Here is a 24,934-nt window from a genome sequence, read left to right on the forward strand (position 1 = left end):
TTACGGTAGAATATCCAAGACAGCCAGAGTCTTACTCAACTAGAACGTAAGCACTCTAAGATAGGAACCCTGTCTATCTAATCTACTACCTATTCCTAACATCTAGAACAATGCATGGTACATGACAGGTACTCAACAAATATTTAAGTAATCTCTTCTAAAAGTATCCAGACAATTTTATTTCAGCATTTTTATTTACCCAAAAGTCACTTTTGTAACTCACATTTCCCACAGGCCAAAGAGAGAGAAAAATGTGTCTGGGGGTAAGGGGTTGGGATGTGGATATTGACAGAGAAGGAAAAAACCTGTCTTCCTCTTTCTCATTGGTATTAGTGGTAGAAAACAAAAAATGGATACATATACATTATACAGTACAAGAAGCTGTGGCTCAGAGTGGCAGTCAGTAGCAATCAAGAGAGAAATACAGATCAGTTTTGAAATGGCAGGAGACAGGTTTGATGACTGTGCAAGCCTGACACCAAATACCTCAAATCCAGAGATATTTCTATCAAAACAGAAGCCCAAAGCTTCCAATTCTGAAAACCTGAGAGCTCCTGGCTCGTCACCTGAGGTTCTCCATTCCTCATTTCAGGCCTCCAAGGCCACTACCAGTGACAGTGAGCTGGGTTAGGAAACTTGCTCCCACCGTGTGAAAGGTAATAGAAGCAAAAAGAGGAGAAATCCATTTAATGCCACCACAACTGGGAATGGGAGGAAACAGATGTGTATCTGGCCTCAATATTTGTGTTTCTAATGCCTTCCCCACAAATATACTGTGATACATCACAGTTAGATTTTCCCCACATCTACTAAAAATCAAACGAACTGAAATGACTATCTGCTTAAAAAGGAATACTTCTAGTCACTATTTTTCATATATCAGGTATTGTGTGTATCAGAGAGTGGTTCTGACTTTTCCTGTATCTCATTTCCTTCTGTTCCTCATAGATTTTTTATGAGGATTAAATGAGTTAATATTTGTAAACTGCTTAGGATAGTACCTGGCCCACAGTAAGATTATATTATTTTTTTACTAAATAAAACACTACTTCATCTTTCAGATTTGTTATATTAATTTTCTAATTAATTTCCAAAAACTATATTTGGGTGTTTTGTTTGTTTGTTTGTTTTTTAAAGTAGGCTTCAGCTCAGGGTGGAGCCCAAGGCCGGGTTTGAACTCAGGACCCTGAGATCAAGACCTGAGCTGACTGAGCTACCCAGGCACCCCTTCACTCTATGTTTTTAGTGATGTTTTCATAATTTTTTTTTTATCTACCTCAAAGAGAATTGTCTAGAGTTCACATAGTCAAAATTATCATTTCTGAAGACTAGCACATCAACTGCTCTTTGGGAATTTCTGATTAATTTATAACTTTATCATCTATAACTTCTCAATATGTTTAAAGTAATCTTATTTCTAAAGTTGCCTTGCTTTTTAAAAATGTTACCTACAATATGTTTTACTCACAGCCATATTGTCACCACCTTAAAAGTATCTTTGTTATGTTTAAGCAACTTTTATTTACCTTAATCATGAGTGCTCCATTCAACTGCCATCATTTAATGCAGCTTCTGATGTAAGAGCTGGATGGACAGTGAGAAGTCTGTGCAACCTCAATTACATTCTGGCACAGATATAATCACATAGCATTTTAGGGATAGCATGCCAGTCCAGGCTTTCTTATGCAACTGAATATGCTGGCGGAAAGGAAACATCTTTAAAATAAAGAGTAAAAGTGTAGAGACATTATCAGTGAAGGGAATCCAAGTTGGCAAAGTGGCTGCTGCAGAAATAACATGAGGTGATAAAAGAATCTGAACTTGTGGAATTTAAAAGTTTATTGACTATATTAAATTTAGAACATAATGTAAAATTCCAATTCACTTTCAGAAAACTCATTCACACCCAGAAACAAATAACAAAAAAGCTGTCAAGAAGTGCAAAACTCATTCAATTCCTGTTACCCCAAATATCTATAATAATGGACAAATCTTATGATTTAACAACATTTGTTAGAAGTATCCCATTATACACAAAAATGACCCCAAATCCCCAAATTAAAAGTCTGGTACCTGAAAACCCAAGAGTGAAATGAAAATAAACCCTAATGAACAAGCCCAGTGATAGGAGCACCAGTCAGGAAATAATTACTACATTCACTAAAATAAAACACTGAAGTCAGAACATTAAAAGCAGATATCAGTGCAACTTTCCATATCCTAAATTAAAAATAATCAGTAATTCCATTAACTTTATGACTCAGCATTTTGGCTGCCAATTCCCACCTGTCCTAGAGACACAGACTAACTTGAACAGAAGAAAGTTTGAGTAACTTTTACTTGCATGGCAGAGTAGGTATTTCTCAATCTTCTTCTGTAATACTGCAGTGTCTTCAGATTTCATGTAAAGCCAAGAATCAGCTTCTGTCTGACTCAGCTATCTCCCTCCCTCCTAACAAAGTCCTGAGTACTGAAAAGTGGTACTTTTCTTAGTTTCTTTTCTTTTAATCATATTCTAATTCTAGTACATTTTATGTAAGTAGATTTTTTTTAAGATATTTATTTATTTATTTGAGAGAGAGAGAATACGTGGGGGGAGGGGCAGAAGGAGAGGGAGAAGCAAGCTCCCTGCATGAGCAGGGAGCCCAACTCAGGCTCAAAGCAGGGCTCGATCCCAGGACCCCAGGATCATGACCTGAGCCAAAGGCAGGCACTTAACTGACTGAGCCACCCCGGCGCCCCCTAAGTAGGTTCTTAATAACCTTCCTGCTGGTGACTGGTTCACAGATGTGCAGGCACCGCAGGTGCTGAGGAAGGCCCCTCAGAGAGAAGCCTTCATGGACTTCAGAAAGCCATGGGAAGCCAGGCTCCCCCCTCACCAGATAGGAACAACTGCTTCTTCCAGCTATCCTACAGCGAGAATGAAACAGACACTAAAGATGGTGTAACTTGAGCCTTTGATGACAACCCTAAGCCACTGAACCAACTAACCCTAAAGCCTGCCCTATCTCTGGACCACGACTTATGCAAGTTAATACATTCCCATATGATTTAAACCATACCATGTCAACTGAACTTTCTGTTACTCTGCTGAAATCACTCTGATACAGTGTGATGGTTAATTTGATGTGTTACCTTGACTAGGCTACACTGACCACTGTGAAGGTATTTTTAGATGTGATTAACACTCAAGTCAGTAGACTCTGAGGACAGATTACCTTCAATAATGTGGGTAGGCTTTATCCAATCAGCTCATGGCCTCAAGAGAAAAGACTGAGGTCCTTTAAAGAAGAAATTCTGCCTCCAGAACGCCTTTGAACTCAAGACTGCAACACACACTCCTGCCAGAATTTCTAGCTTACTAGCCGCTCTTACAAATTTCAGACTTGCGAGCCTCAACAATTGTATGACCCAGTTTCTTAAAATAAATCTACATATGCATATTTTCTGTTGGTTTTATTTCTGAAGTAATAAACTCAATAGTTTTCCTTGAGCTTATTACATTTTAACAGAAAAGTTTTTTAGTTTCAATGTGTTAATTGACAATAATAAATTAGAAGGTACGATTTAAGTAGTTTTCATACAGGTATACACCTGTGAGACTGTGGCTACAACTAAGACACCCATCACCCTCAAAAGGTTTCCTTGTGCTCCTGGAGTATACTTTAATACAAAAAATGGATTAAACTTTATATATTCCTTTGTAAACTTTTTCCAGTTCATAATATAGAGAGTGAACAATTTTCCATATCATTGAACTTTTACACAATTTTAATGGCTAAACAGTACTCCACAGTAATAATACGCCATAGTTCTGTTCAATAATCCTGTTGTTAGATATTTAAATTATTACTAACGTTTTAGTATTATCAAGCAATACTATGAAGAACATTCTCATAGCTATATTTATATAAAGTCATGATTACTTCCTTCTATGTTTCTAATAATGGAATTGCTAAGTTAAAGGACACATTTGATTTTAAGAAATAATTATAATATCAACATTAAATACTTATACAACATTTAATATGTGCCAGGCACCATACCATGCCCTTACTCTATGAAAATTCAAGCATTACATGAATTTATCTGATTTCATATACTGACAATTTTTTTAAAAAATCCTTGTCCTTCCCCAAATAAACCTCAACATAATTCCAGTCAAATCTCCATTGTTAAGTTCTCACACTTCATAAACATCTAAATGCATAAAAATAAGCAAGATCTTTTAAGTGGCATTGGGGAGGAGACCTTTCTCTAACAGAAATTAAAATGTAATATAAGGCTGCAGTAATTACAATAATGTATGCTAGCAGGACAGGCAAAAGGATCTGTAGAACAGGAGAGCCCAGAATATGTACAAATTTTATATAGAATAGACATGACAGAATAGCATAAGAAAGACTCAGCTATCTAAATATTTTCAAAAACTAAAATATAAATTTTTTAAAAACCAGAAAATAGAACTACCCTACAACCCAGCAATTGCACTACTAGGTTTTTATGCGAAGACAAAAATGTTAATTCAAAGGGATACATGCACCCTGATGTTTACAGCAGCATTATCTACAATAGCCGAATTATGGAAACAGCCCAAGTGTCCATCAACAGATGAATAAAGATGTGTGTGTGTGTGTGTGTGTGTGTGTGTGTGTGTGTGTAATAATACTCAGCCATAAAAAGGAATGAAATCTTGCCATTTGCAACAACATAGATGGAGCTAAAGAGTATTATGCTAAGGGAAATAAGTCAGAGAAAGGCAAACACCATATGATTTCACTCATATGTGGAATTTAAGAAACAAAACAACTAAGCAAAGGAAAAAAAAAGAGAGACAGAGGCAAGCCAAAAAGACTCTTTATAGAGAACAAACTGATGGTTACCAGAGGGGAGGGGGCGGGGAATGGGGGAAATAGGTGTTGGGAATTAAGGAGCGCATTTGTTGTGATGAGGAATAGGTACTACAAGGAAGTAGTGAATCACTATATTGTACACCTGAAACTAGTATTATACTGTATGTTAACTAATTAGACTTTAAAACTTTAAAAAATTTAAAAATAAAATTGTTTTAATACCTGAAAATTAATTAATTAAAAAAACTAAAAAACATTCTTACAACTTTCCAGAGGGTTGAGCCTTCCTAAGCATGAGACAGCTCACCTTCCCTCAAAAAAATCCCCCAAACTGACAGATGGGACCAATACAAGTTTCAGAATAACAAAGAACACAGAAAAACAAAGTTAAGGGCAAAGAGTGGAAATGGGAAAAATTATCTATATGTGAAACACAGAAAACATTTGTATTTCCATAAATCTTTCCAGTTAGTAAGCAAATGCCAAAGAGGCAATTCACAGAAGAAATGGCAAAAACATGAAGAATCTTGAGCCTCATGGTTTACTGCTCTAATGGTGATGATGCCCTAAATAGTGCTCTGTCACTTCCACCCCTCACCACCCCCACTGCGGAATTCAAGTGCAGAATTCTCTCTCTTTATTAATGGCCACAGTATTCTCAATGTCGGATCACCTGCTTCTTCACTTCCCCCTCTTCTCTCCATTTCAAACTGATACCATGGCCTCTGCAACTGGCATCTGTCTTACATGCCCTGTTGCTGAGTTTCATTCTTATGACTTCCTTTTCTAGGTCTGGGTTTGATCCAACTGAGGAGCTCACTTTTTAACTTCTGGTAGGTTAACTAGTCAATTAAAGCTAGTCATATGTGACAAGTTCTTCACTCTTCTTGACAACTTTTACTATTAATAATTAGAGACTACTTCTAAGCTTTCAGAAAAAAGTTTCTTTTTCTGGGCGCCTGGGTGGCTCAGTTGGTTAAGCAACTGCCTTCGGCTCAGGTCATGATCCTGGAGTCCCTGGATCGAGTCCCGCGTCGGGCTCCCTGCTCAGCAGGGAGTCTGCTTCTCCCTCTGACCCTCCCCCCTCTCATGTGCTCGCTCTCTCTCATTCTCTCTCTCTCAAATAAATAAATAAAATCTTTAAAAAAAAAAAAAAAGTTTCTTTTTCTTAATTTCTGGGTCTGCTCTCCACATAGTAAAATTTCACTAGAAGACTAAAACGAAAATATTTAGTTCTCCCCAACCTCCATCTCAATTATAAACAATTATTGTATTACTGATCTATTTCTGCCCTCACAATCAATAGACTACCAAATTATAACAAATGCAAACTTGACTGTGTGCTTACTGTTTGCAATACTCTTAAGTGCTTCATATGCATTATTTCATATAATGCAACACACCTACGAATTAGGCATTATTACTCCATTTTCCGGATGAGGAAACCAAAAAGTACATAATGATGGAAGAAGCATGGATTCAAAGTATACTCTTAACCATTACATATATTTCTCATTACTATTACTTTATAACATCTGCCCTAAAAGAACATACTTCTTGTTCAGAAAATATTACCAAGAGAAAGGCACTCCCCACTTTCCATGCCCATCTACTCCTTCCCAACGTTCCCACAGATTCCTTGTCCCTTAAACTCCACAATCCTTTTGCCATAAATCATCTCCTGATGGGCACCTACACATTCTCATTTCTCTATGTTCTTTAAACTCTAAATTTCAGGGGTGCTTGACTGGCTCGGTCAGTAGGTTCACAACTCCTGATCTCGGGGTTGTGAGTTCAAGCCCCACCTGGACATAGAGCTTACTTAATTATAAAAAAAAAAAAGAAATGAAAGTAAACTATAAATTTCAACACAAGATGCTAACTCTGTATTTCCTTGTGATCCAGAGAAGAGAGTCATTCCTAATTAAGATTTTACATTACATGCTATATTTCACTAAATACTTTCCTGTATCTATTAACTGATTATGCAACATTTACAATCATGAAAGGTTCATTTGGTTATTCTGGAACAGACTATAATCTGTTTTATAAATATTTTCCTCCTCAATTCAACTCAAACATTTACTGAGCACTAACATAAGAAACAGGAGAGCAAGGAAACCAGATGCCTGGATAGTTTTTATATAAATCACTCCAAAGACGAACATTCTTACTATGTTACAACTATATTCAAAATCAATTAAGAAAAACATTAACACTAGAAATTCACTCACTTAAAAAAATGGGCAAAGGACATAAAAATAGGCAATATATGGATAAAGAAATATAAATGGCCGGGTAAGCACAGGAAACTGTCCAATCCCTATAGTAATAAAAAATAATTATTAAAAAGACAGGATACCATTTTTCACCTATCAAAATTGTCAAAGATCTAACAAAATCATTGCTCCGTGCTATTTTTTCTGAAAAAAGTAAAAAAAGTATTTGTGCCTTGACATTGTATTTAAGGTCAAGCACCGTTTTTCATCCTAACCTACCTTTCCAGCCTCATCTTCTATACTGACCCACCCTATCCACTACACTTATCCCTCTCAATTTACACAGTATTTTCATCAAAAAGAATTTGGGGGAGCTCTTTGGGCTTTTGTCTTAAATAACAGCTTTATTGAGATCTAATTCACATACCATACATTCACCCATTTGAAGTAGACAATTCAATTGGTTTTAATATATTCACAGACTTGTGCAACCTTCTCCACAATGAATGACCTCAAAAAGAACCTCATACTCATTAGCAGTCACTCCCCTTTTTCAGCCCTTCCCCAAGTCTCTGGCAACCACCACTCTCTTTTTTTCTACAGATTTGCCTATTCTGGACATTTTATATAAATGGAATAATAGTCTTTTTTTAACTAGCTTCTTTCACTTAGCATATTGTTTTTAAGGTTCATCCATGTTATAACATTATCAGTTCTTCATTTCTTTTTTTTTAAACTCTTAAAAATTGTGGTAAAATATATAAAAATCAACCATGGTAACTACTTTTAAGTGTACAGTTCAGTGGCATTAAGTTCATTCACACTGTTGTGCAACCAATCACTACCATCCATTTCCAGAATTCTTTTCATCTTGCAAAACTGAAATTCTGTACCTATTAAACAATAACTGCTCATTCTGCACCCCCACCTCTACTCCCTGGTAATCACCATTCTACTTTCTGTCTCTATGAATTTGACTAACCTCAGGTACTTCCCGTAAGTAAAATCATCCAGTATTTCTCCTTTCGCGACTGGCTTATTTTACTTAGCATAATGTCCTCAAGGTCCATCCATGTTGTAGTTGTGTCATAATTTCCTTCCCTCTTAAGACTAATATTTCATTGTATGTATATACCACATTTTGCTATCCATTCATCCATCCGAGGACATATGGGTTGCTTCCACCTTTTGGCTACTGCAAATAATGCTATGACCATAGGTGCAAGTATCTCTTCAAGATGCTGCTTTCAGTTCTTTTGAGTATATAAGCAGAAGTGGAAATGTTGGATCATATGGGAATTCTACTTTTAACTTTTTGGAGGAATCATTGTATCATTTTCCACAGCAGTTTTATCATTATTCATTCCCACTGGCAAAGAACAGGGCTCCAATTTCTCCACATCTTTGGCATCAGTTGTTATTTTCTGTTGTTTTTATTTTTGTTCTTTTGATAATAGCCATTTTAATGGGTCTGAAGTGTAACTCATTGTCGTTTTAATTTGCTAATTGTGATGCTGAATGTCTTTTCATATGCTTAAAATCCATTCAAGTCCTTTGCCCTTTTATTTTTGTTGAGTTGTAGGAGTTCTTAGACTGATTATGAAACCTTATCAGATATGTGATTAGCAAATATTTTCTCTTATCTCATGAGTTGCTTTTTTACTCTTTTGATTATGTCCTTTTGATGCATAAAAAATTTTAATTTTGGGGGCGCCTGGCTGGCTTAGTTGGTAGAGCATGTGACTCTCGATCTCAGGGTCATGAGTTTGAGCCTCACGTTATGTTTGGTGTAGAGTTTAAAGTGTTTTTTTGATGTAATCCAATTTCCTTTTTTTTTTTTTTAGTTTGGGTTTGTTGCCTGATTTTGATGTCGTACCCAAGAAATGGCTGCCAAACCCAATGTAGTGAAGTTACCCCCTACGTTTTCTTGTAAGAGTATTCTAGTTTTAGCTCATATATTTAGGTCTTCGATCCATTTTGAGGTTTGTTGCTTTTTGTTTTTTTAATATGGTGTTAGGTAAGAGTCCAACTTCATTGTTTCACATATGGATATCCAGTTTTCCCAACACCATTTGTTGAGAAAACTGCCTTTCCCCATTTTAGCACCCTTGTCAAAAATCATTTGACCATATATGCCAAGGTTTATTTCTGAGCCCTCAATTCTGTTTCACTGGTGCATATGTCTGTCTTTGTGCCAGTACTACAATCTGATAACTGTAGCTATGTAGTAAGTTTTGAAATCAGGAAGTGTGAGACCTCCAACTTTGTTCTTATCCAAGATTGCTTTGGTTATTTGGGGGTCCTTTGAAATTCCATATGAATTTCAGGGTGAATTTTTCCATTTCTGCAACAACCATTGTTGGGATTTTCATTAGAATTGCATTAAATCTTCAGATTACTTTGGGTAGTATTGACATCTTAACAATATTAAGTCTTCTAATCCAAGAACACTGATGTCTTTAATTTATGGTGTCTTTAACCTCTTTTAAGCAATGTCTTGTAATTTTCAATTTACAAGTCTTTCATCTCCTTGGTTAATTTATTCCTAAATATTTTATTCTTTTTGATGTTACTGTAAACGAAATTGTTTTCTTAATGTCATTTCCAGATTTTTTGCTGTTAGAATACAGAAACTCATGGTTTTTGCACATTGATTTTGTACCCTTCTATTTGCTGAATTCACTTATTAATTCTAACATTTGGCTTGGTAGAATCTTTAGGGCTTTCTACATATAAGATCATATTGTCTATGAACAAAGATGATTTTATTTCTTCCTTTCCAATTCTGATGTCTTTATTTCTTTTTTTTGCTTAATTGCTCTGATTAGGACTTCCAGCACTACGCTGAATAGAAGTGACAAAAGTGAATATCCTTGTTTTCTCCCTGGTTTAGAAGAAAAGCTTTCCATCTTTCACTAGTGAGTATGATATTAACTGTGGACTTTTCATATATGGGCCTTTAATATGTTGACACGGTTTCCTTCTATTCCTAGTTTGTTGAGTGTCGTTATGATTAAAGAGTGCTGAGCTCTGTCAAATGCTTTTTCTGTATCTACTGAGATGACTGTGTGAATTTCTTCCTTCATTCTGTTAATGTAATGTACTACACTAACTGATTTTCATATGCTGAACTATCTTTGCATTCCAGGAATAAATCTCAGTTGGTCATAGTGTATAATCCTCTAAATATGCTGCCGAATCAAGTTTGCTACTGTTTTCTGAGGATTTCTGCATATTCCTCAGAAATAATTGGTCTACAGTTTTCTTTTCCTGTCGTGTCTTGGCCTGGGTTTGGTGTCAGGGTAATGCTGGCCTTACAGAATGGGTCTGACAGTGTTTCTTCATGCTCAATTTTTTGGAAGAGTCTGGAGAGAATTGGTGTTAATTCTTCTTTAAATGACTGGTAGAATTCATCTGTGAAAGCATCTGGTCCTGGGCTTTTTAGGTGCGACTGTTCAAAGTTTTTGTTACAGATTCATCCCCTTACACTTATAGGTCTGTTCAGATTTTCTATTTCTTCATAATTCTTGGTAGGTTGTACATTTCCATGAATTTTTCCATTTCATCCAGGTTATCAAATTTATTGGTATAAGTCTTCATTCCCTTTTATGGCATAATAATACTGCACAGTATGGATATACCAGATTTTATTTATTCATCAATTGATAGACATTTGAGTTGCCTGTGTTTTTTGACTATCAGGAATTATCCTGCCATGAACATTAGTATACAAGTTTCTGTGTGGACATATGTTTTTCTTTCTCTTGGATATACCCCAAAAAGTAGAAGTTCTAGGTCTCATGATAACTCTATGTTTACTATTTTGAAAAAAATGCCAGATTGTCTTCCAAGATGTTTGTACCATTTTACAACCAATGTTTGAATCTCCCAATCTCCACATCTTTCCCAACACTTAATCTACCCTTTTTCTTATGGCCATCCTATAGTGCGTATGAAGTGGAATCTCACTGTAATTTCGATTTGCATTTCTTTGATAGCTATGACACTGAACATCTTTTCAGTTGCTTATTGGTCATTTGCATATCTTCAGATTCAGATCCTTTGTACACTTTTTATTTTTTGTATTTTATTTTTAAAGATTTTATTTATTTATTTGAAAGAGAGAGACAGGAAGAGCAGGAACATAAGCAGGGTGAGTGGGAGAGGGAGAAGCAGGCTTCCCGCTGAGCAGGGAGCCCGATGCGGGGCTTGATCCCAGGACCCAGGAATCATGACCTGAGCTGAAGGCAGACGCTTAACGACTGAGCCACTCAGGCGCCCCCTTTGTACACTTTTTAAACAGGTTGTCTTTTTATTATTTGGTTGTAAGAATTCTTTATATATTCTAGATATAAGTTCCTTATCAGATAGATGCTTTACCAATATTTTCTCCCATTCTGTGAATTGTCTTTTCACTTCTTCAGTAATATCCACTAGGGCACAAAAGTTTCTAATTTTGATGAAGTTCAATGTATCTACTTTTTCCTTTATTGCTTCTGCTTTTGGTGTCTTAAGAAGGCTTTAGCTAATCTAAGGTCATGAAGATTTACTCCTATATTTTCATCTAAGAGTTTCGAGGTTTTAGCTCTTATATTTAAGTCACTGATCTGAGTTAATTAAAGTGTATGAGCTGACGAAGAGGCCCAATTTCATTCTTTTGCATATGGAGATCCACCTGAGCCAGCACTGATTACTGAAAACACTATTCTTTACCACTAAATTGTCTTGGTATCTTCATTGAAAATCAACTGACCACCAAAAATGTTACTGTTTTATTTCTAGACTTCCAATTCTATTCTACTGGTCTTACGTTTACCTTAAAGCCAGTACTATATAGTCTTGATCACTCTAGTTTTACGGTTAAGATTTGAAATCAGGAAATATGAGTTCTTCTGTTTAAGGTTTTTGACTGTTTCAACTCTATTGCATTTCCATATATATTTTAAAATCAGCTTGTCAGTTTCTGAAAAGAAACCAGCTGGGATTTTGATAGAAACTGAAATGAATATACAGATCAATTTTCCATCTTAGTAATATTAAGTTTCTCGGATCCATGAACAGGAAATGTCTTTCCACTTATTTAGGTCTTCTTTAAATTTTTTCAGTGATGTTTTGTAGTTTTCAAGGTACAAGACTTTACCTTTTTTGTTGATTTATTCCTAGATATTTTATTCCTTCTAAGGCTATTACATATTAAACTGTTTTCTTAATTTCACTTTGGACTCTTCACTGTTAGTGTACAAAACTACAACAGATTTTTGGGTACTGATCTTGTATTCTTTCACTCTGATGAACTCATTTATTAATTCTAAGAGTTTCTTAGTGGATTCTACAGAATTCTCTATAAAGTGTGTATATACACACACATGTGCACCACACACACATTAGTTACTTCTTCCTTTTCAATCTGATTATCTTTTATTTAATTTTCTTGCCTAATTGCCCTGGCAGTGTTGAACAGAAATGGTGAGAGCAGACATCCTTGTTTTTCATAGATGCCCTTTATCAGGTTGAAACAGTTCTCTTCTATTCCTAGTTTGTTCTATTCCTGCCTTATAAATTGGAACAACCTTTCTGGAAAACAACTTGGTGATACGTGTCAAGAAATTTCAAAGTTCAAATCTTTTGACCTAGTATTCCTACTTATATTAATTTATTTAAGGGAACAGTCAGATGTGAATAAGAGTTTTATGTACAAAGACATTAGAATGGAAGCAAATTGGCTCCACTGTCTAACAGAACTGTCTAGAACATGCAATGTAAGCGCTGGGGAGCACCATGTGGGAATCACAGATTACAGAAGAGTGACACTGAGACTTTTTCCCTCACCATATACTGACACTTTGCCACAGCCATTTACTATAGAATATTTTTTTCCTGATTTTTAGGAAAATTCCAAATTAAAATTCCCTCTTCAAACAAATACTAATATTGAAAGCATTATAGCTTAACTTAATTTGAACATAGCAATTATAACACTGACTTTTGGTTGTCCAGGATATCATGTTAATTTTAAGTATCAAAATACTATTTTGTTGGAATGATACCAGTAATTGTTTGGGTTTTTTTTAAGTCTGAATACTAAATATTTACATCTTGAGATAGAGATCAATGACTATAGATTTATTTTATACTGCATATAGTTGCAAAACAAAAAGTCTTCTCTACCCAGAGAATTATAAACTGCTTTAAATTTTTTTTAAGACTTATTTATTTATTTGAAAGGGCAAGCAAGCATGTGAGCGTGAGCGGGAGAAGGAGCAGAGGCAGAGAGAGAATCTCAAACAGACTCCCCACTGAGCACAGACCGCCCGACATGGGGCTTGATCTCACAATCTCGAGACCATGATGACCTGATTGGAAATCAAGAGTTGGATGCTCAACTGAGCCACTCAGGCACCCCAAATTGCTTTAAATTTTTTAACTGAGTATGATTACATTCATTCAGAAAGTATCTTCTATAAATTCATAATCCTCAGTGGGAGCAAGAAAATAATAAAAGCAAAGCTTCTACAGCAAAATAATTTACACTCTAGTTCAAATATTTGATGAACAGTGAAATATGAACACTAGAGTACTAAAATTAATACCACAATTGCATCCCACTCTCTTTCCATTCTTGAAGATCAACTAAAAATCTAGAGGTACAGGAAATGTTTTCTTTGAAAGAAAAGCTCTCCCTTGCTAACAATAAAAAGATTGAAAGACAAAAGGTTCAAAGATCCCCTCAGTTATTAAAAAGATGGAACTGTCTGAAGATAAAGAATATTAGGAAAAAACTGAGAATTAGTTTGGCCTTCCTCCATTCCCCAGATTATTTCAGAAAAAGCTTGTTTAGCATCTCTACGATTTTGCATAAAAATCCACCTCTGACTTATTGATACTACTTAACCCTGTTTTCTTAAGGATGATTTCTTTTTTAAAACAAAATAGTATTTTATTTTCAATTTTTTGTAATTAATTTTTTTTTCATTTTTAAGTAGAGCCAAGTTTTAAAAAATTCTTTATGGTGTTACTCTTATATCGCTAAAGACTTGTGTTATAATAATGCAAATGTTTATATTTTTGTATTAGCAATTTTACTTGATACGTGTGTTGTTTATAATTTTCATATTTAAACCATTTTAAGTATTTGGTTTTACTTTTTTTTAGTTTCATGAATTTTATTTTATTTTATTTTTTAAAGATTTTATTTATTTACTTGACAGAGACAGACACAGCGAGAGAGGGAACACAAGCAGGGGGAGTGGGAGAGGGAGAAGCAGGCTTCCCGCTGAGCAGGGAGCCGGATGTGGGGCTCGATCCCAGGACCCTGGGACCATGACCTGAGCCGAAGGCAGACGCTTAACGACTGAGCCGCCCACGCGCCCCTAGTTTCATGAAGTTTAATATGAACAATTAAATCAAAGTTCCCATACTATCTTTCTGCTCCAGGATAGCAATCACAATTAGTATAATGGCACAGAGCTAGATTAGAACCCAAGGACTTCAAATCTAGTTCCCTTTTCACCAAATCCGGCTGCCTCATCATGGTTCCCATCAAAATTAATAGATTCATTAAAAAAGGATTATGTGTTATCTCACACCTATTAGAATGGCTATTATCAAAAAGACAAGAAATAACAAGTGTTGGTGAGGATGTAGAGAACAGGGTACCCTCGTGTACTGTTGGGAGAAATGTAAATTGGTGCAGCCATTATGGAAAACAGTATAGAGGTTCCTCAAAAATTCAGAACTACCATATGATCCAGCAATTCTACTTCCAGTTATTTATCCAAAAGAAATAAAATTCTAACTCAAAAAGATAAATGCACCCACCACGTCCACTGCAGCATTACTCACAATAGCCAAGACATGGAAGCAACCTAAATATCTGTTGAAAGATGAATGAGTAAAGAAAATGTATTAAAAATATACAATGGAATATTATTCAGCCATAAAAAAGAAGGAACGCTTGCCATTTGCAACAGCATGAATGGACCTTGAGGGTACTGTACTAAATCAAATAGAGAAAGACAAATATCATATGATCTCACTTATATGTAAAATCTAAAACAAAAACAAGAACAAAAAAAACCCCTGAACTCATAGATACAGAGAACAGATTGGTGGTTACCAGAGGTAGGGAACAGGAGGTAGGCAAAATGGATGAAGGCAGTCAAAAGGTATAAATTTCCAATTATAAAAGTCATGAGGATGTATTATACAGCATGGTGACTATGGTTAAAAATACTGTACTGATATCTGAAAGTTACTAAGAGAGATCTTAAAAGTTCTCATCACAAGAAAAAAAATTCTATGTGTACTGATGAACGTTAACTGGATTTATTGCGGTGCTCATTTCACAACATATGTAATATCAAATCCTTACGTTGTTAAAACTAATATAATGTTATGTCAATTATATCTCAATAAAATAAGTAATTTTGAAAGAGGATTTTATGTTTTAAATTCCATACTCCCTTTCTCCCTCTCCCTCTGCCTGCCACTCTGCCTACTTGTGCTCTCTATCTCTGTCAAATAAATAAATAAAATCTTTAAAAAAAAAAAAAAAATTCCATACTCCCTGACATATTGTACTGTATTTAACTAATACCTGGACTCTAAATGTAACTTCTCACACAGTAAAACACTTTCTTATTTATAATCATTCCAATAATTACAAACAGGATTATGGTGGGGAAAAAGATGAGGAAGCAAATATATGAAAATCTATGATTTGTAAAATACAGTGCTAGGCATTGTGGGGGAGACAAACAAAAAACAAAGGACTCGAGGGAATTTATAATACAGTAAGGAAAATAAATTACAGCCATAAATATAACACAAGGAAAACTATGAACACTTTTATGTTCAAAGATAACAGTCTTTTAAAAAGTTATTTAAAGTATGGACAGGATATAGTAAGTAGAGCTGATTTAACTCATCCAGCTATTAGTTATTCATAGTACCTTCCATGGCCTACCCACTGAGCTAGGTAGGGGTTATAATAATGTATAAAACAGGTATGATTCCCATCCTCACATGGTGAAACAAATAAGGCTTTTAAATTGCATGTGTCTAGTCTACATAGAGTAGAAAGTGGTCCAGTTGGGCCTCACTGATAGATAAAGTAACATACAGTCTGAGACCCAGAGGATGAGAAGTCAGCCTTTCATATGGTGTGTGCACACGTGTGTGTGTGTGCATGCATGCATGTGTATTGGGGGTAGAGAGGTTTAAGCCCAGGGAAGCAGTATATGTAAAGACTTTTAAGACAGAGAAGTGCATTGGCATATTTGACAACTCAAAACACCTATATGACTGAAGCTTGGTAGACAATCAGAAAAATGGCAGAGATGGGGTTAAAAAAACAGGCAAGGACATGATCCCAAAGATCAAAGAAGCAGGAGGTCCAGGGTATGTTGGAGGAAGAACAAATATATTAATTTGACTACAGAACGAAGTTAATGAAAAACAACATTACACACAACCCTCATGTATAAGATCTTAATTTAATCCTTACTACACAGTAAGAGAAATAATGTTTCCCTTTAATAGTTGAAGAGGTCACAGGCTCAGAAGGGCTGAAGACCTTGCTAATAAGGTCGCACTGCTCATAAGCAAAGTCACAAATTCCAGACATTACAACACAAGTCAAACCTTTCCACTACACAATAAGGAACAACAAAAAATAAGCTGAAAAGTACAAACTGGATTAAAAATCAAGCTAAGGAATATGGGCATTATGGACAAAAACTAATGGAAAAGGACCCCAATTAAAAAGATGATTCTAATTATCTTCATAGTACATACAGAATACTGTCAAAATAAGTTCCTTTCTACAAAATTACCGTATATTATGTCAATCATTTTTATACTGTTCCTCAGAAGAGTAAGAGGGTGTGTGTGTGTGCGTGTGTGTGTAGTTAGGGACGGGAGGGGGCTAAGTACCATGTTCAATCAGAACATACCTATTTTACTCGCTTATCTTAATTTAACTTGAAAAAGAATTTTGCTCTTTGAAAACAACAGATTATAGTGGAGTCAACTCTGGTTCCAAAATCTTACTTTGAAGATCCAAAACCTACTAGAAGTAAAGCCTTTCACCACCATATGCCTTATGATAACTACTTTAATAAGCATTCTGATTTCTTTTTAGCTTTTCTGCTAAATGTCAAGCATATGCCACTACAGTTTATTAAAGGCAATTTCAGGTAAGAGTTTCACCTCCACACCTTCAGAAATAATACAAATGTCTACCATAAAGTTTCCTTGTATGTTAAGGCATGATATTAAAAATGTAAGGGAAATACATTCTATACTACTATAAACTATTTCTCAATAACTAAAAAATGAAGACTAAAAATTATGCACTGATGTTCAAAAAACAACTACTACTACAGACAAATATGCTTTTTTGTTTACTAGGTGACTCAAAAATCACTAAAGTAAATAATTCTTCAACTCAACTACATTTATAATTACAGTATGACATTAATGCAATAGTTTTATGTACCTAGTAATTACTCAACTGGTCAATACCTATGACAAAATCTGCAAGTCAGCAATATCATGCATGAGCAGAACTGGTTATGTAAATATGTATGCATACCTTTGTCCTTCTTAAAATCCAAAGCATCTTCTTTATCAGTCACTATTTCCTTCATATTGATAATACTCTGGTGGGTAAGCTGCCGGAGAATTTTAATTTCTCGAATTGCTGTAATTGGAAAGCCTTCCTTTTCATTATCTAGACGTACTTTCTTTAAGGCTACCATTTCTCCTATAAAAATTAAATAAAATCAAGTTACCAGATGATAAAACCAAATGACATTTTTCTTAATTTTAACTTTATTTTAATTCATAATGTCTGTTCCTACCTCTGGAAATTACAATGTTTATAGTTAAAGAAATTAAGTCTCTGGTTAAATACAAATTATAAGATATTTATCCAAACTGTGGAATACTATACAACTGTTAAAAAGGATGGGGTAGGCACATAGGTATTGTTATTTTATGCTCTCCAAGATATAAGTAAAAAAAGGCAAGGTGATGATGAACAGTAGATGTATTACACTACCAATTCTAAAAAGTGAAGGAGGGGAGGATAAATTTACCCAGTATGCTTATATATGCATAGAATCTCTGAATAGATGAGAAAATTCTGTACACTGTGCAGGTGAGAAAACAAGCTCAGACATATTAACTTGTCCAAAGGTGCCCAGTTACCTAGCAGTGAAACTGGGATTCAAAAATCTGGTTTAGCTATCTCAGAAGTATGTGCTCTTCTCACTACACTAAATGGCTTCACAATTCAGATATGAGTGAGTTCTGATCAGATAAAATTTAACTATTAAATAGAATACACAAACACAAATCCTATTATAAGAAAAAATTCCCTATTCTAAAAGTCTGTTCATTCCACTTCTTTGGAGAAAATAGCAATTCTGTACTTACAAATATTCCAAAAGAACAGTGTTTATCCTTTTAATTATCAAAACTGACTTGATTCTTTTTGATGGAAGTCTAAAATGTAGTATGATTCCTTGTTTAATAAACAGCTTTTAAAAGTTGTAATTTAATCTTTTTGATAATGCAGAATCATCATTATAAATATTATTACTCCATGCTGTAATTGCCCTCCAGAGTTTTCTTATACGAAATGGCTTCTACTTGTTTAATTTAACAAGGAATTATAAGTACAGATGAAGCACTGGCTCTACCCATTAGTTGGTAAAATACATAGCCTCTGACACAGTGCTGCAAAAACTTTTAAAACTTTCTCGCAGGTTCCCAATTATGTTCTAAAAGATTAAGCTGTTAAATCTAGCCTCCAAACAAAGGGTACCTTCAACAGAAAAAAGAATATTTTGGGTAAAAGAAAAAGTGTTACATAAGGCTTAATACAGCAAAATTTACTACTAAGACGGTCAAGATACGTTTGTCCCCTGATTACTAACAATGTAAGAATTTATTCACAATTAAAGAAACCTAAATCCCACCATACTACACATCACAAATACTAAAAAAAACTTTAAAAGTATATGTTTACATACCCACTTACACGTATTCATCTTACGTTTAGTGCACATATAAAACAAAAAACAAGATCAAACAAAAGCATGATAAATTCAAATTTAACTTAAAAAAAAAAAACCACCTCAAATTACACATTTGAAGAGAAAAACAAATTAAGTACATTCAATAGATCTAGAGATCCAGAGCAGTTGACATACTTACCAGTGTCTTTATCCCGGGCCTTGTAAACTTGTCCATAGGTACCTTCTCCAATAATTCCGATGATATCAAATTTATCCACGCAGCGTTTTCCCCAGTCAATATCTTTTTCTTTGATTTCACCATAGCGAGGCCCACATATTCTATCAAATATAGTTCTGAAGTTTTTATATACAATCAAGCAAGTTCAATAAACTGTTTAATATTTAATATCCAACCCTCCCCCAATCTTAAATCCTTTATTTCCCCCAACCCTTGCACATTTGTGATCATCTAAGACAAGTAACACTGTAATTTGGTATTATAAATTATCATGAAAGTCAAGGCATCATTTCTCCATACCAACTCTTCTTCTAACAAGCTGAGAAAAAGAAGTAAAGCTTGTATGAAGAACTTTCAAAAATAAAATGTAATTTTCAATGAATGGATAAAACCAACACTAATACAAAGAGTTAAAGTTCTCTAACCAACCTCCACAAAGATTTCCTTTTCATCCATTATATATATATATGTCACTCATTTTTCGAAAGACAAGTTTGACAATGAACATTACCAAAAATCTAACTATAAAGCTTATTGACAAATTTAGACTTATGGCTAGATGAAATTACCTTAAAAATGAAAACACAAGAAAGATTTTTAGTCCAAGAGAGTACAAAAGTATTAATATAATCAATTCTCAGGAATCCACATTGTGTGTGTGTGTCTGGGTGTGTGTTTTATATATATATATACACACACACACACATATATATACACACACACATATATATGACAAATATTTGACATTCTAAAAAAAAAATAGGTAATTTTGTAGTCTCTCAATATTCTGGTATTGTAATAGAAATTCAACTAGAGGAATAAAGCTACAATACTCAGAAAGATGATTTTAAAGATTTTTTTTTTTATTTATTTATTTGACAGAGAGAGAGATAGCGAGAGCAGGAACACAAGCAGGGGGAGTGGGAGAGGGAGAAGCAGGCTTCCTGCCGAGCAGGAAGCCCGATGTGGGACTCGATCCCAGGACCCTGGGATCATGACCTGAGCCGAAGGCAGACGCTTAACGACTGAGCCACCCAGGTGCCCCAGAAAGATGATTTTAAAAGTTTAGTTTTCTACTCTATACTAGAAAATGACCTCATACTCATGCTAGGCACCTGAACAGCAATTCTAAAATCAGATCTAACTCAAAGTCTTACTCACACTTTCCGTTGGTTAAGTAGAAATAAAAAAAAGAATCAATGTTCTCCCCCTTTAACTGATAAAAAGGTTTCAAGGGAAAGAGTTATCTCTAGGCACTTACTTGAAGCTAATTTAGGATACAGATTTCAAACCTTCTTCCACTCCACCTCTTGCAGAATGAAAAATACACTTAGTTATGGGAGCAAATGGAGCTAAAAAGCAAAGGAAAACATAGCAGCTTGCCCATTACTAATTTTGTTTGGGCTCACTGAATGCTGACTTCCACCTTCTCCAATTTCAGTGTTTTGTGTTACTTAAATATCTTAATTATAGGAATTATCTTCAATATATAATAACCCAAGAAATTAATACATTACAAACTGTGAGAGAATATTAAATTTGGTTTTATTAGTCATTTTGAATAGGTACGCAGGGAATTATGAAATTTTTTCAAAACTCTAGAATTTATTCATATACTTTAAGTTTAAAGAATAAATACACTTTTTATTATTTTAAATCTTAATGTTTTGTTTTATGGTTTTATGATGACCCAGAATCATTTCTGGTCAATATAAGAGCAGGTAGAAAGCAAGTACATACTTAGGCCTCCTTTTACTATGTAACTGTGTTGCTGTTTTCTTTTCTTCTGGACTCTTTGAGAGATCATCTCCTCCTGGTAGCTCAGGGGGCAGTGGTAAATCAGCAAGTAAACATCGTAGTTTCTTCTCTACTTCTTTTTTAACCGCTTTTACTGAAATATTTCCTCGTAAGCTAAAAGAGAAAGGAGTCACACAAATAAAACCTAAATATTTATCTGCGAAATAAAAATGCAGCCACATCTTACACTTAAGTAGCAATGGCAAAAAACTAAACTAAGTTTCTTTACTTTCCAGCTAAAATAATGTACTATGTTCAATTGCAAAATACAAAATTTGGGGGCAAAAATGATACAGGATTAGATAAAAACTAAGGAAATCTGAATAAGGTGTGAAGTTTAGTTACAATACTGTATTGATATGTGTTCACTGTTAACAAACGTACCATACTAATGTAAGATGTTAATAATGAAGAAACTAAATACAGGGTATATGGGGACTTTCTGTAGTACCATTATAATGTTTCTGCAAATCTAGAACTGTTCAAAAAAAAAGTATACTTTTAAAGATGATATAGAATTACTATAAAACTGTAAATTAATACTAAAAAAGTTAACTTGTCATGCTTCACAGGAAAATTCATTAGTTTTGTGATAGCATTTTGTTTGACTCTATTGCAGAGACATAAAGAGGTTTCTTACGAAATAACACTACATGCTATTATTTATCTTGCCCATTTAAATAACCACAAACAACTAATTTAGCTTTGCCCCTTTTCAGGGTTAATTTTCTTAAATTGAACAATGATTCTTTTAAAATTTTTTAAGGTTCTAGCTTACTGATATTACAGGTAAAAATTTCAGTTAGTTTTGTACTTTTTTGAATGCATAAAGTATATCTTAACTAGGTAATTTGAGTATTTTAAACCTCCCAGTTACTAAAAAATCTGTTTAATAATAAGATATTTCTTGAAAGAGAATCTTCACACAGTTTCATAGCAGTTATGAGTCCCACAATGAAAAAGTTTAGTGACACTAAACCACTGGGGTCACAAATTACAAATGACATTATCAAAGTAAATCATTTCATTTTAATTATAACTTCTATTCATTTTGAACATCAATATTATTGCACAAACGCATGTTTTAATACCATCTGATAAAAAGCATTTACCAATAACTGTAATAAAATTGTGCCTTTTCTTCATAACCTCACTAGAAGGGTTTTCTTTTTTAGATTTTATTTATTTATCTGAGAGAGAGAGAGAGCGCACTCAGGAGAGAGAGAACGAGTGAGCAGGCGGAGTGGCACAGGGAGAGGGAGAGAGAGAACCCACAGCAGACTCCACACTGAACACAGAACCCCACACAGGACTGGATCCCACCACCCGAGATCATGACCTGAACCAAAATCAAGAGTCAGAGGCTTAAGTGACTGAGCCGCCCGGGCACCCCAGAAGTTCTTTAACAAAGAAAATATGCTCAAAAGGAAATTGGTTTGCAGTTTTATTTTTAAAGTAATGGTATGGGATTGCCTGGGTGGCTCAGTGGGTTAAGCAACCAACTCTTGATTTCGACTCAGGTCATGATCTCAGGGTGGTGGGACTGAGCCCCACATGGGGCTCCACACAGGTAGTTTGCTCAAGATTCTCTCTCTCCCTCTGCCCCGCCCTGCCCCACCCAATGCTCACAGGCACGTCCACACACTCTCTCAAAACAAAACAAAAAAATGGATCACACAGCTCACTTTTCAGTATTAATGTTTGTCCATTCAACACATTGATATTATGCTTCTATGTGCTAGGTATTAGGTAAGGCACCGGAGTTTAACAACAAAAATAACAACAAATACATTAAGATAGAACTCCTCTCAGAAAGGAGCTATGGATAGTCTTTCGGAGAACACAGTTAAATAAGCAGCAAGATAAAGTACTATACAAAGGGGTTCCTAGAGTAATGTAGCTGAAGGGTAACTAAATCAGGATTGAAAGACAGTAAAGGCTTCTTTCTAAAAAAGGTACCACTTGAACTGTGCCTGAAAAGAAACCTATTTCCAATAATTTACTTAGAAAACTGCAGTCTCTTACTTGTAAAGTTTTAGTCAAAAATTCTCATTTGTCTGAATATTCAAATCAACATTTCTAGAGGAAAAAAGTAAAAATCTTAAATTTACTTACAGTATTACATGAACTACCAAATTCAGCAAGGCTCCCAGACTTCAGAGAAATGAAATACTAACTTTCTAAGAATGACACTATATAATTAAAAACATCATTATTTTAATTGACTACTTTTTCTTTTTTTTAAAGATTTTATTTATTCATTTGAGACACAGAGATACGGAGAGAGAGAGAGCATGAGCAGGGGGGAGACAGAGCGAGAGGGAGAAGCAGGCTCCCTGCTGAGCAGAAAGCCTGATGCGGGGCTCGATCCCAGGACCCTGGAATCATGACCTGAGCTGAAGGCAGACGCCTAACCATCTGAGCCACCCAGGCGCCCCTAATTGACTACTTGTAATAACCAAATAGGAAGTATGATTTTTAAAAGTTCCCATGTATTAGAGCAACAAAAACAATAAAATGCCTTAACAAGAAATGTACAAGATCAATAGAAGAAAATTAAAAGATATGACTGATGAACATAAAACTGGATCTGAATGAATAGAAAGAAACCATGTTTTTGTATGGAAAACTGTAATATTGTAAAGCTATCAGTCTCCAAATAAATCTACTACATTCAGTTGAGTCCCAAACTTGACAATTTTAATATAACTTGACAAGCAGACTGACTATAAAATCTGTCTAAGAATAAAAGCAAAAATCTGCCCAAAAATTTCTGAAAAAGAATAATTAAGTGCGATTTGCCCTGTCATGTGGTCAACCTATTTTAAAAGATCCCAAACCAGAAGCCCAAGATTGGAAGAAGTCCAGGAATATGTATTATGGTCTACCCAACGTTTTATAAAAAACTATGAATTAAACTGCCAATATTTTTAATTCAGAAGATTTACATAAATATTCAGATTTCAGGCTTCCTAAAAAAAAAAAAAAATCAAAAGCTCTAGCAACACTGGGGCCCAAATTTATGTGGGCTTCAGCAGCACTGAAGCTGAGACTGAATAGCAGAGCTATTCACTAATCAGTAATTTACTCCATCCCTTCAACTTTTGTATTACCTGCCTACCCCTATAGCAGAAATCTGAGTTTGAGAACCAATATACCATGCATCTAAAGAAGTTAAAACAAAAAAGTACTAGCAAAGAAATAATAAAACATGTTAATAGAAGAGAGAGTCCAGAAATACAGGTATCTGTAAGAATTTTTATATATGGCGCCACAAATTATGGATTATTCAGTAAATGATGTTAGAAACTGGATCTATCAGTCCACAGGGTGATGGGGGAGAGCATCTTCTGCATCATGTAATAACCAAAAACAAATTTGTGTGACTTGACTTAATCTTTTTAACTTTATAAACCCATAAGGTATAAAGGAAAAATGATTAGATCTGACTAGATTTAAAAATGAAAAACATACATATAGCCAAAAACAAAAAAAATAAATGTCAAAGACAAGCAAAAGACTCTGATAAGCAAAGATCAAGATCCCTAACATAAAGAGCACCCACAAATCAATTAGAAAAAGGAAAACAATATTAAGGAAAGCTAGCATAAGATATGAACAAGTAGTTCACTGGAAAAAAGAAGTACCCAACAAGTATTCTGAAAGATGCTGTATCTCAATAATCAGAAAAATGCAAAATTAAATAATTACATATTTTAAAGACTATATAAATTGGTAACAGTCTTATTAAAGTACAATTTGGGGGTGCCTGGGTGGCTGAGTTGGTTAAGCATCAGCCTTCAG

At 34.7% G+C, this 24,934-nt stretch overlaps 1 protein-coding gene across 4 annotated transcripts in view; it reads right to left on the reverse strand.

Annotated features, from left to right (window-relative positions):
- The window catches only part of CDK13 (cyclin dependent kinase 13), a 119,475-nt gene that overhangs the window by 63,085 nt on the left and 31,456 nt on the right, over positions 1-24,934 (reverse strand). For all 4 annotated transcript variants that reach the window (XM_032430588.1, XM_032430586.1, XM_032430587.1 and 1 more), the window contains exons 3-5: positions 21,074-21,244; positions 19,295-19,434; positions 17,667-17,837 (exon numbers count right to left, since the gene is read on the reverse strand). In XM_032430588.1, the coding sequence (XP_032286479.1) occupies positions 17,667-17,837; positions 19,295-19,434; positions 21,074-21,244 (482 nt within the window). The remainder of the gene's footprint in view (positions 1-17,666; positions 17,838-19,294; positions 19,435-21,073; positions 21,245-24,934) is intronic.

The sequence above is a fragment of the Phoca vitulina genome, unplaced genomic scaffold (assembly GCF_004348235.1).
Source record: "Phoca vitulina isolate PV1807 unplaced genomic scaffold, GSC_HSeal_1.0 scaffold44, whole genome shotgun sequence".
NCBI lineage: Eukaryota > Metazoa > Chordata > Mammalia > Carnivora > Phocidae > Phoca > Phoca vitulina.